The 18,049-nt window shown below is 40.6% G+C and overlaps 1 protein-coding gene across 1 annotated transcript in view; it reads left to right on the forward strand.

The window, feature by feature from the left end:
• The window catches only part of camsap2a (calmodulin regulated spectrin-associated protein family, member 2a), an 85,011-nt gene that overhangs the window by 64,089 nt on the left and 2,873 nt on the right, over nucleotides 1–18,049 (forward strand). Inside the window, 9 exon segments of the mRNA XM_030049302.1 lie at nucleotides 6,226–6,322; nucleotides 6,608–6,704; nucleotides 7,038–7,069; nucleotides 7,486–7,555; nucleotides 7,764–8,153; nucleotides 8,155–9,943; nucleotides 12,111–12,247; nucleotides 13,303–13,526; nucleotides 14,926–15,022. Of these exon segments, the coding sequence (XP_029905162.1) occupies nucleotides 6,226–6,322; nucleotides 6,608–6,704; nucleotides 7,038–7,069; nucleotides 7,486–7,555; nucleotides 7,764–8,153; nucleotides 8,155–9,943; nucleotides 12,111–12,247; nucleotides 13,303–13,526; nucleotides 14,926–15,022 (2,933 nt within the window).

Here is an 18,049-nt window from a genome sequence, read left to right on the forward strand (position 1 = left end):
ATAATTCACAAAATAGTTAAAATTAATTTAAGAAGAATATTACCAAACACTTACCACAAAAGAGAAGATCTTTTCAGATTAAAGCTTGCCTATTGGCTCCTGTAGGAATCAAATGGTTTACTCATGGTTGTGTGTAGCTGAGCACTGCAAGGCAGGAACACTGTCAGGGTTAGGGGTTTGATTCCCACAGGGGCCAGCTGCACTAAAAATGTATGAACACTAGCTGGGGGGAAGTTCACTTCAATGGCAGGAGGCTAACAGTTAGCATTTGGAGCATCCAGCCAGTATCCAGCACTCAGTAACAATGAGAGGAACACAGAACCACTACTGTCCTTCAGAACAGCTGGGGGGGAAGTGAGATAATTTTGAAAGTGAGACCTATTTTTCAAAATAGGTGAACTATCTCTTTAAGTTGTTGTGGCCACACTACAGGATGTGGTGTGTGACCACTGTATGGTCAACATGCTGTCTGCTCTAGACAACAGGGCTGTCCTCAGTACGTGTGTAATGGTTCCCCCAGCCCCCACAGCCATACAATACAAACTGTACATCAGCCAGAGCCTTTCTGTCTTACTGGACACCCGGCCAGTAAATCATGTCACCCCACTCCCATTTACCCACTCCTCATCGAATTAATTTGCTGCACATCTAAATTACCATCTGTGGAGTCAGTGCGGAGACATGAAATTTCACAGCTTTGGGCTTTTGCCAGCATTCAATTCTCTCTCTCTCTCTCTCTCTCTCTTTTTTTTTTTTTTTTTTTTTTACTGGGAGGTTTGCAGTGGGCCTGCTGAGGCTGCCCTGAGGAAGGCAATTAACACACTTTATTCAGAGGCTGCTCTTCAATATGGCTCTCAATTAGATGCTCTTTTGTCCACAGTCCGAAAGCTAAAGAGCAGCAATGGAGGATCTTTGTTCCAAAGTGAAGCAAAGGAATTGTGGATTTAAAAAAAAAAAAAAAAGCTATTCATTGTAGTTGTTTTGGTTTTGTTTTTGTTTTTGTTTTTTTTTTTTTTTTGTAGTGGTTCTGTTGTGTAAAGTATAGACTGGCTTCAGACCAGTGACTGACACTGGCTGTTGCTTAAAATGAACGCTGTATTTAAAAATTAAAGTACCATTAACCCACACTGCAAAAACGCAAAATCTTACCAAGCTTATTTGTCTTATTTCAAGTCAAAAATGTCTTATTTCTAGTCAAAATATCTCATTACACTTAAAATAAGACATGATCACCTCAGAAGTAAATTGTTTTTAGACAATTTTCACTTGTTTCAAGTGCAAATTTGCTTGTTTCATTGGCAAAATTTGCCAGTGGAAAAAGTGAAAATTCCCTTGAAATAAGTGAAAATTAGCTAGAAACAAGAAACAAATTTTGCCAATGAAACAAGCAAATTTTCACTTGTTTCAAGCAAATTTTCACTTGAAACAAGAGACAATTGTCTAAAAACAAGTTACTTCTGAGGTGATCTTGTCTTATTTTAAGTGTAATGAGATATTTTGACTAGTAATAAGACATTTTTGACTTGAAATAAGACAAATGATCTTGGTAAGATTTTGAGTTTTTGCAGTGCAGAAATCTGTTGTTAAAAAAAACACTCACAAAACTACTGAAAATTAAAAATAAATGAATAAACAAGTCACACAACACATGTAGAATTGAAACCTGCGCAGATGCACTTGATTTATTCAAAAATGTGGGGAAAAAAGAAGAAATGACCCAAAAATTTGGAAGAAATAAGTTAAGTTTTTTTTATTATAAAATTTACCAATTAAAAAAAATTATAAGAATATCACCAAACAATTACCACAAAAGAAAACTACTACAAAAAAGACTTCAAATATGCCATAATAATCCCTCCAAAAAATGAAAAATAAAAAGAACTTTAGTGGATTTTGTGGAGAGGGTTGAATAAAACCAGTCAAACAATGAATCAAATGGACTGCTGTGTTTCAAAGGGTTAACTGCAATTTCTAAATCACCAGCACCTAAATCAGTCAATATTAAAGAGCACACAGGTCATGGGGAGGTGAAGTAATGATTTTTCTTCTCAGTGTGACAGGGGCCCTGCAGTCGTTTTTGCACTCAAGCTCTTAGGTTGTAATGTGAGGCTCTTAAGGCTGCGTGTGTGGCCACTTTTCAAAATGTTGAGCCACTCCTGGCTTTTCAGTAGGGACAGTCTGGGCAGCCTTTTTAACCCTGGCACTGAATCAAGAGAGAGGGTTTTCCAGATTGGAGTGAGTCCGTCTGGCTGCAGGACCTAGATCCCTTAATCAACCCTCTGGCCAAATTATTCATGACATCACTGCCCCATGACACGAAATGTGTGAGTGTGTCTGTGTTTACGTGTGTGTGCAGATTAGAGTGCGGATCGGGCCTCATATTTTGGCCCGAATCCGACCCGAGCCCCGGATCTTGCTTGTCCTCCATCAGTAGGTTACATGTACCGCCTGAAACTGCCTTCAGTGTCATCAGGTAAATTCCAGCACTGTACATGAAGTTGCCCTGAACAGACAGTAGGTCCATCATTTTTCACTAAAATAACGCCGACGTGACCAAACTCGAACATATTTGCAAAATTTTTCTCAGAACCTGGCCCAACCTGTCAGAACCTGACAGGTCCTGACGGGCTCAGGTCAGGTATCCACACACTAGTGCGGATTGGCTGCATTTTTTTGTCTGAATGAGACCCGAGCCTGAGAGCATAGTGACCAAACCAGACCCAAAAATAAAACATAATTTCTAAATTTTTGTCCAAACCCAGCCCGGGACCCATTGGTACCCAACAGGCTCAGGTTGGGTGTCTACACTCTAGTGTGTGTGTGTGTGTGTGTGTGTGTGTGTGTGCGTGTGTGTGTGTGAGTTATGAATGTTATTTTGTTGAGAGGGTTAAATAAATCCTATCAAAATAACAGCCCACTCTTTGTCTGCTGTATTTCAAAGGGTAAACTTCAATTTTTAAATCGCCAGTGTCAAAATCAATAAAAACAAAGGGTACAAATAAGTGCATGTGTGTGTGTGTGTGTGTGTGTGTGTGTGTGTCTGTGTGTCTGTATGCAGGTATTGCATCTTGCTGAGTTGGGTAATTCAGTGAATAGATGTACACGTGCATATTTCTTTGTGGGTCTTCCTGCCTTTGACCGAGTGTATCAGTGTGTTGGCAGGCATATGTGCATATTATGTATGAGTGTGTGTGTGCGTGTGTGCATGTGTTTGTGTGTTTGCAGCCATCCCTGCTGAATGGATTAGCCCCTCCCCTGCTCCCCCAGCTTTGTTCCAAAAAACACCAATCAGCTTCCTCTTTCTGTCCCGAGAATGGCACACTCCAACTCACTCAAAATCTCCAAGCGCCCAGATCTGGCATCTCTGCAGACCTGGCAATCTGCGAGGTAATAATGCCAGTCAACGGGGACATCAGCACATTGTGGCAGTGCCGTGATAGGAGGTTAGGGGATCACTTACGTGTGTGTGTGTGCGTGCGTGCGTGTGCATGTGCATGTGTGTGAAAGAAAGAAAGAGAGAGAGAGAGGGAGAGAGAGTGTGCTGCCTGGTGCGACTGAGCGATAACAGCCACACCTGGTATGTCAGTAGTAGTCAGAGGGACAGATGGGGCGAGGGGAGTGAGGCTGAGCTCTTGCCACCAAAACCATCTGGGTTGGACGGAGGAGGGACTTTGCTCTTTCTCTTTCTTCATCCGTCCATCTCAGACAGACAAGAATACTTCAACAGAGGTAACGGTACCAAGCTGCATGCATGCCTGTACTCTCAAAATAGGATTGTGTTATTAGACTTGCGGTGTGTTAGTAACTGCATGCAGAACAGCTTTATTTCCACACTCAAGTGATAAGAAAGCAAAAGTAATTGCTGGAGCTTGTAAGTTTATGTAGTTATGCATTTTTTAAAAAAAAATGAATTAATAGTTTTTGGCTGCTTTGCTGAGTTAATCACTTTGGGTCAAACAAACAAAAAAGTGTGTTGGCAGGCATATGTGCATATTATGTATGAGTGGTAGTAGATGGTAACACAAAAAAGAGTAAAATAGCCACACACTATTTCAAGAGGTCTTTCTCAAGATTTCAACCTGTGGTTTGAAATGTCAGTTCAGATCCATTCAGCGATGGAGATGAAATAGTGTGTGGTTCTTTTACTCTTTTTTTGTTTAATGTTGTCATAGCCAGTACCTTACAGTATATATCTGTGTGCTTTTCTTCACGGCATCATGGTAATCACTTTGGTTACCATGTGCACTCGTTATAGCTGACACGCCTTCTCACACTTTATCTGCCGTGCATAGCAGCATACCAGGAAAAAAAAAATATTGCAGCAGCAGCATCCCAAAGGGAAGCCAGCGTTGCTCATATTGCCTCACCTGGCGTGCGGTTGGGGTTGTGAGGGTGGGACAGAGAGAGATATTGCTGAGGAGGTGAATCGCCCAGTCAGTTTAGAGCTGAGCCAGGCAGCACTGTCTTTGTCTGCAGACCATGGACTGAAATCGGCGAGTGTGAGAGGTGGTGGTGGTGGTGGAGGGGAGTGTGTGTGGGGGGTGCGTTTCCTCAAGGTCATTCCTGATGTGCCGCACTTGCTTTGCATATGCATGTGCGTGCAACATGGGCTTTTGTGAGCGACTGCTGGTGTGTACATGGCACAAAATGCCCATCTTCATATGTCACTCAGTCTTGTACAAGCTCTTAAAATCTTACTGTTGTTATAGCACGTGAAAAAAAAATCTGCCTCTCATCTGAGATGATTTTACTTTTTCCATTGCCAAGTAACTTATTAAAATTAATGAATGAAGTGTTATTTTTTAAATGCTCGTTGAGCGTGCAATTATCTCACCCTTTGAGCAGAATACAAAATACAATTTTAACACTGAATATGAGACTTAATGGCTTGCTTAGATAGACTGTTTTTGTAGGGCAGGCAAGGAGGGTAACAAAAGAAATCTGCCAACTATGCTTGTTGAACCATGCGGTGTTTTTTGAGAATTGGCCGTTGCAGACAATAACAAATCTATCTCTCTAGATGCCAGAGTTCTTGATGTTTTATCCATTTCCATTTCATTATTGTGTTACAGCCACATATAAAAAGGGCTGATGTGTGTATATGTGTATATTTGTGTGTGTGTGTGTGTGTGTGTATAGATAGATATAGATGTATAGATATAGATAGTCTGTATATATATAATTATTGACCTGAAATGAAAGCTAATAAATTATTAGCTGTCTTTTAAGAAAAAATCAATAAGATTTTAAAAGTCAAGAGTGGCTTAAAGGACATAAGATGGATATTTTTTGCAGTGAAGTGTCCTCAGGTAGTTTGATCTCCCACTGTATATTGACCTGGTTTCTGACCAGGACATGGACCAGCACAGCCATGGCAAAAATCCCTCCAATATACCTTACTTGATCTAATTCAGGCTAGGTGAGGGTTTATATGTTGGTGACTGAGAAAAGAAAAAATAGGCTATCTTTATGTTTTCTTTTCTCAGATGACCTGAAATTAGATTAATGCACTATCATCCCTCTCTACTACCACAGATACTACTGACATAACTATGTAAGTGGAAGATTAGCTGGTATGTGAAAATATATGCCTCAGGACAAATCATAAAGATTGCCTTTAATAATTTGTTCATGGAAAAATAGCATATGGCTTTGTGGAAGAAAGAGCACTAGTTACATCAGCCTAACTGAGTGAAATGTTTTGCCCACAAAAAGCCAAGAAAGCTTAATATTGATTTGAAACCACTTTTTTTGGTTGGAAATAATTCAATGCCTTATGGAGAGCAATGATGACAACAATTTTACTTGTGAAATACTAAATAATTGGTTGGGCCCTTTCTCTTAAAAGATAGAATAACTTGAAATTGAGTGGTTGGTGAATTATTTATTGCACACTGGCAGTTTGAACTTTTGTTCATCTTAGATCTTCTGTAAGGGATAACAGCGGCACCTTGTGGAGAAACAGGTATACTGCATGTATGGTCTTTACAGAGACGGTCCTGTATCATACTGCAGAAGGTCCATCATTTATTCCTTGGAACAGCCATGTGTCTCAGTTCTCTTTTTGAGCTGACATTGAACCCCTCTTGCTTAGTCACTGTAATCTGTGTCAACAAAATGTCAAGTAAAGTCATTTGTTTGGGCTGGAAATTAGCGTGATTGCTTAATTCAGTGTTACACCATCCTCAATTTCTAACCAAGGTCGTGTCTAACCTTTTTCCCCAGAACAATTACCTGGTGTTCATGGCAGAGCTGTTCTGGTGGTTTGAGGTGGTCAAGCCCTCTTTTGTCAAACCAAGAACTCTTGACATGGAAGGAACAGGTAAATTTTAAAAGTACTGTAACTATGAGTTCCTTTTCTAGCATTAGTAATACTAATAGCAGTAGTTGTGCCAGCAGCACTAGTATTGATGATGGTGGTAGTAGTAGTAGTAGTAGTCGTCATGATTGTAGTAATGATTGTAGTTGTAGAAATAGGTATGGTATATTTTTAGTGGGACTTAAAAAACAGAGGAAAAACTCATGATAAACCTATGTATTAATAGGGCATTGATTTATCAGAGTTCTCTGATAAATGATTTAATGTTCTCTGATTTAATGATCTCAGAGTCATCATCCTTGTTGAAGAATATGCCAGCAGTCCCCATCTCCAAGGCCACCAAGAGAAGCTTCATGGAAAGACCCCCTAGTCCTGAGAGACCAAGGTATGCTAGTCCCACCTGTGGCATTCAATGTGAAGCTATGCTGATAATGTCTAATTCATGTGGTGTATTCAAGGAAGACTTTATTGGGCATTAACATTCTTAGTTGCTTTAGAAGAACCACAGAGTGGCCAGTATTTTAAGCCTGGTGTTGTGGCAGGCAGCACTTAGATGTAAATGAACTGCATGGATATAAGCAGAGTGGTGATGAAAAGATCATGCTGGATCAGAAAATCCCTTGCCTGGATAAATTATGGCCAAAAGATACTGAGTGTAAATATTTTATGATGTACAGGTATAAGTTAATGCTAAGCCTTTTTATTTTCTCCTCTCTAGTTTGCCACTTCGACCCCAACCTCGGAACTCAGGTGACTTCCTAATTTCTGTATCAAAATTTTAAGTTTCGGTCGTAATCAGCTGATTATGGGATTATATGATGGATTTTGATGCAAATTAAGAGATTGCTGATCAGATTACATAAAGCAAGGTGTAGCAGAGAATTATCAAATATACATTGCAATACTGAAGACTGCATGTTGAAATTCTAGGACGCTTAATGTGAAGGTGTTTCAGGAACTATGGATGAATTCTGATGTAGTGAATAGACATATCTTGTAAGTTGCAGGTTGCAGTTGTTTATTTTCAAGTGCTGAAAAAGAAATGATCTAGAAACTACTTTCTTGAAAAATGATCCCTAGTATCATACTGTATTATACTATGTCATACAGTCAGAATCATGCAGTCCTACCTGATACTTATTTTATTTGTTCACTTATTTATTTAGGTGAAATCAAGAGGTCAACCTCAATGTCTTTTGTCGATGGAAACCTAGGAACCTGGCCCAAAGAGAAAAGGTCTGTATATTGTTTATTGTGTGGTTAGAATTTCAATAAATGTCTGCCCCTGTCCTCCATCTAACAAAAAACAGTCCCCAAAACAATTAATAATCCTGTGTTGCCAAAGCAGTCTTCTTCTTCTGATAATTTTTTCAAATATGACCCTTAAACAGTACAAATAGGTATCATTAGATTAAGTGACTGTGTTTTTTGTTTGTTTTGCCAGATCTGGGCCTTATGGAGTTTCTTTTGACATCCCCTTTGACAAACAAGACTCCGGTCCCACCCCTCCTTTCTCCACCCGCGGCATGATCAGGTCTGTCAGTACTGATGATGGCTCTGGCTTCAAGGTCCATCATCTGCCCCGTGGTATGAAGCGCAACCTGTCCTTCCAGCCAGTCAATGGACAGAGTGTTGGCATTGAAGAAGAGGGTTGCCCAGACAGTCTAGCAGGCATGGAGCCTGACAGGCGCCCTGCAGGCCAGGCCTACCCTAATGGACAGGGAAGTGTCATCCCTACAGCTCCCTCCATGGAGGAGGCCCTCCAAATCATCCACAGCCCTAGCAGGCCCCCAGTGGAGGGGATCAACAATGGTTTCTTCCTGCACACCCAAGGTCATGGGCCCTAGTGGTGTAGGTGGTCTGGAGCCGGTATCAGAGTCAGACTCCAAAGGGCCTCTGAGCACCACAGACACTACTGAGGTGGATACCGGCATCCATATACAAACAGAAGACATGCTGGATGAGGACTCTTCGTTGAAAGACTGCTCCATGAACATGGACCTGGATCCCGACACACCAAGCCCTTGCCCTAGTAGTAATAGCAAATCGCCCTCAGGAGTGAAGATGACCAGCTTTGCTGAGCAGAAGATGAGGAAGCTCAACCCTCCAGCACCAGACTCAGGGAGGGGCAGCAGCAGCTCCCTGAAGACCACCCCAGAGGGCTCGGAATTGGGCCTACCACTATCAGTCTCCTGGGCCCCCACCCCCGAACACAGCCCTATCCATCAGCAAACTGCACCACCCCTTGCTGCTCAAGCCATATCTACACCTGTACAGCTTCCACCCAATGATCCTGCCCAGGCCATGGCTACAGAGATGGTACAACTGAGGATGCGATTAGAGGAGAAACGAAAAGCTATTGAAGCTCAGAAGAAAAAAGTGGAGGCCGCATTTACAAGGCATCGCCAAAGGATGGGTCGCTCAGCATTCCTCACTGTGGTCAAGAGAAAGGGGGATGGGGCTGCTAGCGTAACAGAAGAGGAAGGAGGGAAGCCAGAGGAGGGAAAGGCTGGAACCACAAGTCCCAACTTTAGAACTGGGAGGAGCCAAGCAGATACACCCGATGGTGCAGAGCAGGTTAGCTCAGGTTCTCGTTGGCTAAAGTCACCTGGGGGAGGAGAGGAAGGTGGGCCCAGCACTCCTCAGCCAACCGAGGTGGACCTCGCTGAGTACACTCGCTCTATTGAGAAACTTAATCACTCATTGGCCTTCCTCCAGACTGAGATGCAGCGATTGGCTCAGCAACAGGAAGTGATCATGGCCATGAGGGAACAGCAGCATCAACAGGCATGGGTTATCCCCCATCCACATACAAACCCCTCTCCACAAAAACACGGCCGAGCCGGAGCTGTTACTCGATCCTCAGGACCCTCATCCCCTGCTGACTCCCCACGTTCAACCCACCGCTCTCCAACCAGCATCAAACGCAAATCTGCCTCTTTCCATTCCCGTAATCCCCGCACTCCTCGCCCCAGTGAGCTCAAACTGGCCCCCTACAATCGAGTCCTCACTGCCCCACAATCTGTTGATAGCATCCCCAGGCTACGCCGGTTTTCTCCTTGCCAACCCTTGGCAAGCTCCTTCGTTTACATGGGAGAGAAACCAGAAACTGTCAACACAGAGACAGTTGCCCCACATGAGGATAAAAACAAGGAGACAGATTCTCTCCTTTCCCCAGAAAGGGAGCTTGCAAATGTCAGTGCTGCCATCTCACTCCCCAGCTCCCCTGCCAAAGACTCCAGCCTGCAGAACAAAAGCCAACAAGCAGATACAAATACTGAAACCCAGGAAATAGAAGTTCACGGCCAATCTGAGATCAGTAAGATGGAGACAGGCGATCAAAAAGTGAGAGATGAGTCGGTTTCTGATCTCAAACCTACCAAAGACTCCTCTGTCTCTGAGGTTCTGTCCCACCCTGTCATAGAAACTTTCATAGTAACACCCACAGAGAACCCTCCACAGCTGGGAGCCTCAGGCCAAACCAAGAGCAGCTTGATAGAAGTACCCTTGTCAGTCTTGAAGCCACTGGAGGACCTGAAACTAGAGGATGGTGGAGAGATGCAGCAGAGCAGCATGGAAGACATGGATGATGACCAGAAGATGTGTCGTGGCTTCTTCTTTAAGGTATTGTTTGGGAGCATATGCATACCATTTGACCAATAAGGTCAGTGCATTACATATAGGGGTTCAGGTAAACAACACTTCAGCAGGAATAGGCCCATTAGTTGTACAGATCAAACCTGTTTCATCACAATTACAGAGAAGTATTCACCAGGAAGAAGTCACCAGGCACCCTGCCACTCCCATATTCATGTCAGCGGTGGGGATAGTTATTTTTATTTAAGTATCATACACTCAGAGTGGCCCCCATGTGGGTTTATAAGACATTCTGCATTCATATATTGCACTGTAATTACATTCAACATAAACATGATCCAGTGTCAACCAAAGAATCATACATACAAATTATAATGAAGTCTTAATAATCATAGTAATAATAATCATAATCATAATCATCTCCAGTCAAAAGAAGATGCAAGATATTTAATAGCGTAGCACACGTTGTTACCCATCATCTATACGTCCTCTTTATGCCCTCTCTTTTCACAATGAAGGAGGGGTAGATTTGGATACTAGCCAAATACAATCAAGACAAGACTGCAGCTGTAACCGCTGGACCTCAAATGTTTCATCCCAGTTCAATCCAGCACGAAGCAGTTGTACAGCTCAATTGGTGTGAGCCATGTTTATTTTTATGAGGAAATGTTCCTGTTTTTAACATGCTATGATGAATGGTTCAGGAAACAGTAAGGATGAGGACAACGTCATCTTTCCATTTTGTAGGCTAGCTTGCTAGTTTCAGCCTGGGCTTTGATCTAGGTCAGGAAACTGGGGCTGTTGTGAATAATTCAGACGCAGCTGTGTGAAACTGGGGTTGAAGAGATGTTGTATTAGATTGCGCGGGTGGTTATCAAGTATGAGAGATGTTCACATGAAATTTTCATTATCTAGATGAAGCTGATTAATGCTGAAGTAAGCAGCCTGGCGTGCCCGGGCTGGAAACAACTGTATTGTGAATTCAAATTGTTTTAGCAGTGGTGTACTCAAGGTATGAATCATATTCCAATCTCAAAATGTCTATGATATCAAAGGATAGCGACTCACAGAGGAGCCATTGGACAATGGCTCCTCTGTCTACATAAGCCAGATATGGCAGGAAGAAGATGAAGCCTTCATTTAAATAGTCCCTTGCTCCCATAGGAGAGCAGGCAAGGTTCATGCAGCAACCTTTCTTTACCAGAGAGACAGGTGGCCAAAAATATCTGTGCATCCAGGGAATAATGCTTTTGCTGTCTCTTGTAGCTCTATATCACATAATACAAGGCATATAGATTTAAAATAAGCACAGTTTGACCTACAAGTGATGCATTGGTTACAGCGCCAATGGGTTAGAATCTCTGTAGCTTCTCTCAGCCATCCCACTGTCCTTTAAATTAAAATACAAAGGAGAGCTGACTTTAAAACAACGAAGTATGATTATCTTATTCATTCTGTTAGATGAGTCGAATAATGATTGAGGCATCGATTCAACTTGTGATCCATCAATAAAATAAAATATAGAATAATGAAAAGCCCATTTTTTACAGAAGAAAATAAAGAAGGAAGAAAATCAAATGGGGGGAATTAAATATAAAAAGAATCTTTGAAAAATAAAATAAATTAAAAATAGAAAAATACATGTAAAAATGCCATAAAAATATAAAATCTTTTTTAAAATTAAAAATTATTATTTCACTTTTTCTCATGAAATTAGTGATGAAAAAGATCATTTATGCAGTGTTTGTGAGGTACATCCTCATTGGACAAAGCAGCAATTTTCAAGTATAATATATTTAGAAAGAAAGAAGAAATAAAAGGAATTCCATTTAAATTTCAGAGAATTAACAGTGTAACACTGTTGGTTACGGCACTTTTCATTTAGCAAAATTAAATTGAATCACTCTTAAATTAATGTGTGGAGCATGGCTGAATGGACTGAGGATGACTGTGGACCCTGAGGCAACACCAGATGAGAAACACTGATTTGAGGGATATTTCACAAATATACCACCAGTTGCTGGCTACTTTCTGTCTGTCTGTCTGTCATGAAAAGTCCAGCTATGCTTTGACATAGAGGAAGAAGCTATGCTGTAATATTTTTCACCGAATGTTACCAAGCTCTTCATTTGAAGTGTGTCAGTGGACTTTGAGACAACGACAAGGCTGTGATGGAGCTTCCCTTTTGTTTCAGGAGGAGGGGAAGGGTGAGGACAACATGGCGCAGAAGAGGGCGGCACTGCTGGAGAAGAGGCTGAGGAGGGAGAAGGAGAGCCAGCAGAGGAAGATGCAGCTGGAGGCGGAGCTGGAGCAGAAGAAGGAGGAGGCCCGGTATGTCCATGCATCTGCCAAACTCCAGATCCACCACTTGTCCATTTGCCTGTATTTGTCTGTATCAGTCAGCTCTTGCCTAATGTGTGGCTTTAGTCTTGTTGATTTGGGATTTTTTGCTTCAGTCTGATTCTATACCTGCATTAAGAAGGTAATTTCTAATAGAAGATGCCAGAAAATGAACCCGACCATGCAATATCAATTAAATGATTAGCAGAATGTATCATTTGTATTTTTTTAAAATCCTCAGCAATGAAATTTTTTTGGGATAATTCTCTAGTATTTAATTTGTGATATGTAATGATGTTAATTGTTAATTATTATAGTAGTAAAAAACAACTAATATATATATATATATATATATATATATGTGTGTGTGTGTGTGTGTGTGTGTGTGTGTGTATATATACATATATATATATATATATATATATATATATATATATATATATATATATGTGTGTGTGTGTGTGTGTGTGTGTGTGTGTGTGTGTGTGTATATATATATATATACATATATATACATTTGTTTTGGTAATTTTCTGCTAACTTATAAGTTATTTGTTATGACTAATTTTTAGGTAATTTCTAGCTTTGCTCATCACCTTTTCCCCATGGTTTTGAAAGAAATAGTGTGAACTTGCTCTGGTTTCAAAAGTTGAAATGTTTGTGAAATGTTTTCACAAGCATTTAAACGCCATTTAAATACATAATTTTAATAATTATAAATATTATATACAGTGAATTTGCTCCAGCTTTCAAAGGGTTAATATGATTCACTCATTATGTACATGAAATACAAATAATGAAATACAAATATTTTTCAGTTGGCAAGCCTGTTGAAACAAGTGCCAATATCCTGAATCAAGACAGACAAATTAGACCCCGACACTTGATTGATTTGCATCAGAAACAAGTGGCATTATTACCACTGGCACATTTCTTTCACTTATTTTAGAAAACTTAGATTTTCAGACTGAATACAGAATTAAATGATGGTTGCACAATCATTCAGATTCTTATTGGCCTAATTCTCTTTCCATTCCTCTGTTCAGAGCGAAAGCGGAAGAGGAGCGCATCAGGAAGGAGGAGGACAAGGCCAGAAGGGAGTTCATCAAGCAGGAGTACCTGAGGAGGAAGCAGCTGAAGCTGATGGAGGACATGGACACCGTCATCAAACCCCGGCCACCCAGCGCTGCCAAGCAGAGGCGGGGCCGGCCTAAGTCCATCCACCGAGACAGCATGGACTCACCCAAAACCCCCGTCAGGGCGGCCACAGGTAACCATGGTAACCATCTGTGGAGTCTGCGTGCTGTGGCTGTGGCGTGCTGTGGCTGTGGCCAGCTGGCACGGTGCCACCTGAGAGTGGCTGTGACGCCCACATCAGCTCTGTGACCTGGGCTCTGCTCATCACATTAACCCTTCTGATGTGGTGCATTGGAGCCTCTGCTGAGTGCTGCTGTTTGTAGTGATCAAACACAAACAGCAGCAAGGATTAGTTGGGCCTGTTGATCGATTTCACTGAAAATCAATTCCTGCATTTCTTATGTTATATCTAAAATCTAATAAGCCAAAAATATGGAACATGAAATCAAACATTTGGACATCCTGAATGAGCAATGCTGCACTCTGACATCCTGTGAGTGTGTGTGTATGTTTGCGTGTGTGTGTTTGTGTGTGTGTGTGTGTGTGTGTGCGTGTGTGTGTGTGTGTGAGTTTAAGGTGTTTTTATCTACATATTTATATTACAGTATGCTTTCTGTAATGTGTGTAAACATGTATTTATGTGTATATCACTTTGTGTGGGTTCCTGTGTTTGTTTGACTGCACATTCATGTCTTAACTCTTTGGACCCAGCGTTGGCTTTTCATTCTGAAAGCTGCTATTTCAGCCTCTGAACTAAATTCACTTGGTTTTCTTTTTCTTCTTATTTTGTACAGCATTTTTCATTTATATTTATATTTATTTATATTTATCTAAATTTATCTGTTAAGCCTAACTTTATTTTGTTTTTCTGTAATTTTCTGTGATTTCTCTCTTTTTTGGTAATTTTCCTGAACACACATCTCCCCTCTCTCTTGTTTGAGTCCCCATGAAGTGACCTCACATGACTTCTACTTCCTGTTAAACAGAGCATCTTAAACAGTGACATCATCATCCTGCTCCAGTGGGTGTAAATAAAATTTCAACCAATAAACCTTCACAAATCTTTAAACATCCTCTCTCATCCACCTGTCCCTTTAAATAAATTAGTTTCTCTCCCAAACTGAGATCCTGTTGGTTTGCACTTGTGAATGATCCTTCCCTGCACCATGTCCCGCCCAAACGTCCTAGTTCAACAGGAAATACATCAAATCAAGAAAGTAAGAGTCCATTTCATGGGGTCTCAAACATTTTTTTTTCTAATAATTTTGTGGTCATTTCTTGGTAATTCTCTTATAATTTTTTCCCCAAGGTTTGTGGTCATTTTGTGGTCATTTTCTTGCAGTTTCATTTCAGATATATCATGCTTTTGAAAGAAACGAAGTGAATTTGCTGAGGGTTCAAAGAGTTAAAGGCGGAGCAGCATTGCTGGGTGACAGGGCTGTGGTGCTGGCCAGCCTGATGTTGTGCTCGTCTGTGGTGATGGTGTAACTGTGTGTCCCGTGCTGTGCCACGTCTCGCTGTTTCACCTCCAGGTTCACGCCAACGTTTCTTTTCAGTCTCCAGCTTGTCTCTGGCTTCCCTCAACCTGGGGGACAACGACAGCGTTCACTCCGACAAGAGAGCACCAAGGTGAGCTTTCATCCCTCTGCACGCTGACTGTGTTTTACAGCTCCGGTTTCACTTCACAAGTCAAGGTGTGACTGATGTCCTCAAAGAGCTAATCAGGGACGGGGACAGGAAGCCAAATAAGCAGATCACATCCCATTGCAGTATTTCTGAACAAATGGACATTATGTTTTCCAAGAAAGGGAAATCACTGAATCGTGAAAAACACAGACACTTAGAAACCCTGCTAAAGTTTGGATGCAGCCAACATTTTAACCAGCTGAGTTGGTAGGTAGGTAGGTAGGTAGATACTTTATTCATCCTGCAGGAAATTCACATTTTTTCAGCAGTATCCACAGATTACAGATTAAGTAAATAAAAAGAAATAAAAATAAAGAATAAGATCTAAGTACAACAGAATAAGATCTGAGTACAACAGAATAACCTAAGTACAACCCAGTGTGCAAAAAGCAATGTGCAAAAAAAAAAAAAAAAAAAAAAAAGTTGCTTTAATAATGAATCATATGCTTCAGTAACGTTATTTCTGCAGCACTCTACAAAATTATTCCGGGTTTTACAGACAGTTAAACAAGGATTAGAATCCATGCTTAATAAATAACAATGAAAATGCCAGTCATGAATGAAAAAAGCTATGAAAGACTCAACCTAGCTGAACCCACAGCTGATGAATGATCTGACAAACCTTCATTTGAGAGCGAACTCGTGTGTTTCCTGTAACATTTCCTGGTCTTTTTTTTTTTTTTTTTTAAAGCCAAGCTTTCCAGACTAAACCTAGCCCTCAGGCCTAACATTTCTCCTGTATTCTTCCCATCCTCCTTCTCTCACCCTCCCCTCTCCTGCTGTTTTGTACCTGTCAGAAGTGCTAGCTTAGCCTCTGGCAGTCTCTTCTACTTTCTGAGCTCCCCTAAACTGAGAAGGAGAAGGTTAGTTTCTACGTGGCAGTTCAACAACCAGGCACTCCATGCTGTTGCAGCCCAATCCTTCACTGAAACCCATTTACCCCCTTTGGGTTTTATATGGGATTGTGGGAGCCTTTTTTTTTTTTTTTCTTTTTTTACCCGTTTTGGAAAGATCACCATAGCCAACTGTACAACACTGCCTTGTGACAAATGCCACAAAGCAATCACTTTTGTTTTCCCACTAACCCCTCTCCTGCTATCATGGCTTTTTCCCACTTGAGAAAACATCACACTGAATGGTTTTGCTTTGTTCACTGCCACGGTCAAACACTGTGTAAGATAACACACTGACTGTATGTCCATGTTAGTAAGTCCTATCAACTCACATTTGTCTTGAAATGCTATTTTTCATCCAAAACTAATGAGGCAGTCTGCCGACGGAGTGTGTATCAGCTTGTTTTAGGAATTCTCCAAATGTAAATGACTTGTTATCCAAGGTCAAGAGAGCTGGGATGCAGCGACATTTTTTACACCCTATTGGCAGATTCTTCTTTTGTTTTGAAAGATCCCAGTGGCCTGTGAACAGGCTGGAATTTTGGATACAGGCTTCAAAATAAAATCCCTGGGTCTTATATTAGCCTCTGGTCAAAATTCACTTTATTTGTTTGGATTTCTTTAACATTTTCTTTGTCATTTTCTGTTTTGTGGGGATTTTATGATACATTTCTTTGCATTTAATTTGCAATGCATAAATTTAATGCTTGGAAATCCTTTATTTTTGTAATTTTAATTAAAAAATAATAATTGTTATTAATTTTATTTCTAGTGACATTTCACTAATTTTCTGTTTTTTCTTTTTCCTATTTTTTTTTTTTTTTTTAAGTTAATTGCTTTCTAATTTTCTTGCCATTTCTTGGTAATTTGCCAACCACCTCTTCCCCCATGCTTTGAAAGTAATCGAGTCAATCTACTATGGTATCAAAGGGTTAAAAAGTAAAAAATGACCTACTAAGATGGACATCTTACAGTATATACCATGATATGCACAAAAAGCTCTATCTGTTGACATTTTATTCAAATCTGGCTTTATTTACTCACATAAGGACTCAGAAAAATGAGTGTATTTCCTGTTTGAACGAGTGCATTTCCTCCTTCCTTCATCCTCCAGCTGACAAAGAGCAAGCAAATGCCGAGTACTGCACAACATTCTATAGGCCTTTTTTTTTTTTTTTTGGTTTGTTTACCTTAAATGCACCAACTGCTTCACATCCCTGCACTGCCTGTGCTTGTGAGACTGTGCTGCTTTAAGATTTGGGGATGCTGCACAACAGCAGCCCGGAGCAAAGCCTAAACTCCAGCAGACGATGAGCACATTGTCTGGGTGCACGTTTGTGCTTTGAGCAAAAACAGCACATTTCCATTTCTTTTTTTCCCCAATAGTTTTGTTTATTGAAATTTTCAGGGCCTGCATGAGTCAGTAGTTAAATTTCCATGTCTCAGAAAAGGTAAATAGTAGGGCTGGGCAATATGGAAAAAATTACAGTATGTTTGACCAAATACCTCGATATCAATATTTTGGCTTTGTTGTGCCAATGGTGACTATGACTAGTGGTACTTTCAGAAGATATTTACACAATGACATTTTCTGATAAGCACACTCATAAGTAATTTGGATCTAATGTCCAAACAGTTAGTGCTAAATAATAGAACAGCTACAACAGTCAAATAAGTACAGAAAATTGCATTTCTTCAAGGAAGACAATACTTATGCCGTATCACAATATTACAATATCCAAAATTCCAGACAATATCTAGTCTTAAATCAAGATACTCGTATAATAGCAATACTATCACCCAGCCCTAGTAAATAGATATAGGAAAATGCCTCTATACAAAGAGTGATAGAGATAGTAATAAGTGTAATAAAAAATCAGTAAAGATAGGTACAAGATAGTGAAAATTAATAATACAGTCCTTCTTTTCCTTTTCCTCACCCATATGAGACGATGTTTGAACACATGTTCACATACAGTCACACTTTTACTTTCCTGCCCTGCCTGTAGCAACTGCTGAGTATTGAGAAACCAGCATGCATGAAGAGAGGTGACCTGATGTTTTCTGTGTGTGTGTG

Source organism: Myripristis murdjan, chromosome 4 (genome assembly GCF_902150065.1).
Source record: "Myripristis murdjan chromosome 4, fMyrMur1.1, whole genome shotgun sequence".
In the NCBI taxonomy this organism is placed as follows: Eukaryota; Metazoa; Chordata; class Actinopteri; order Holocentriformes; family Holocentridae; genus Myripristis; species Myripristis murdjan.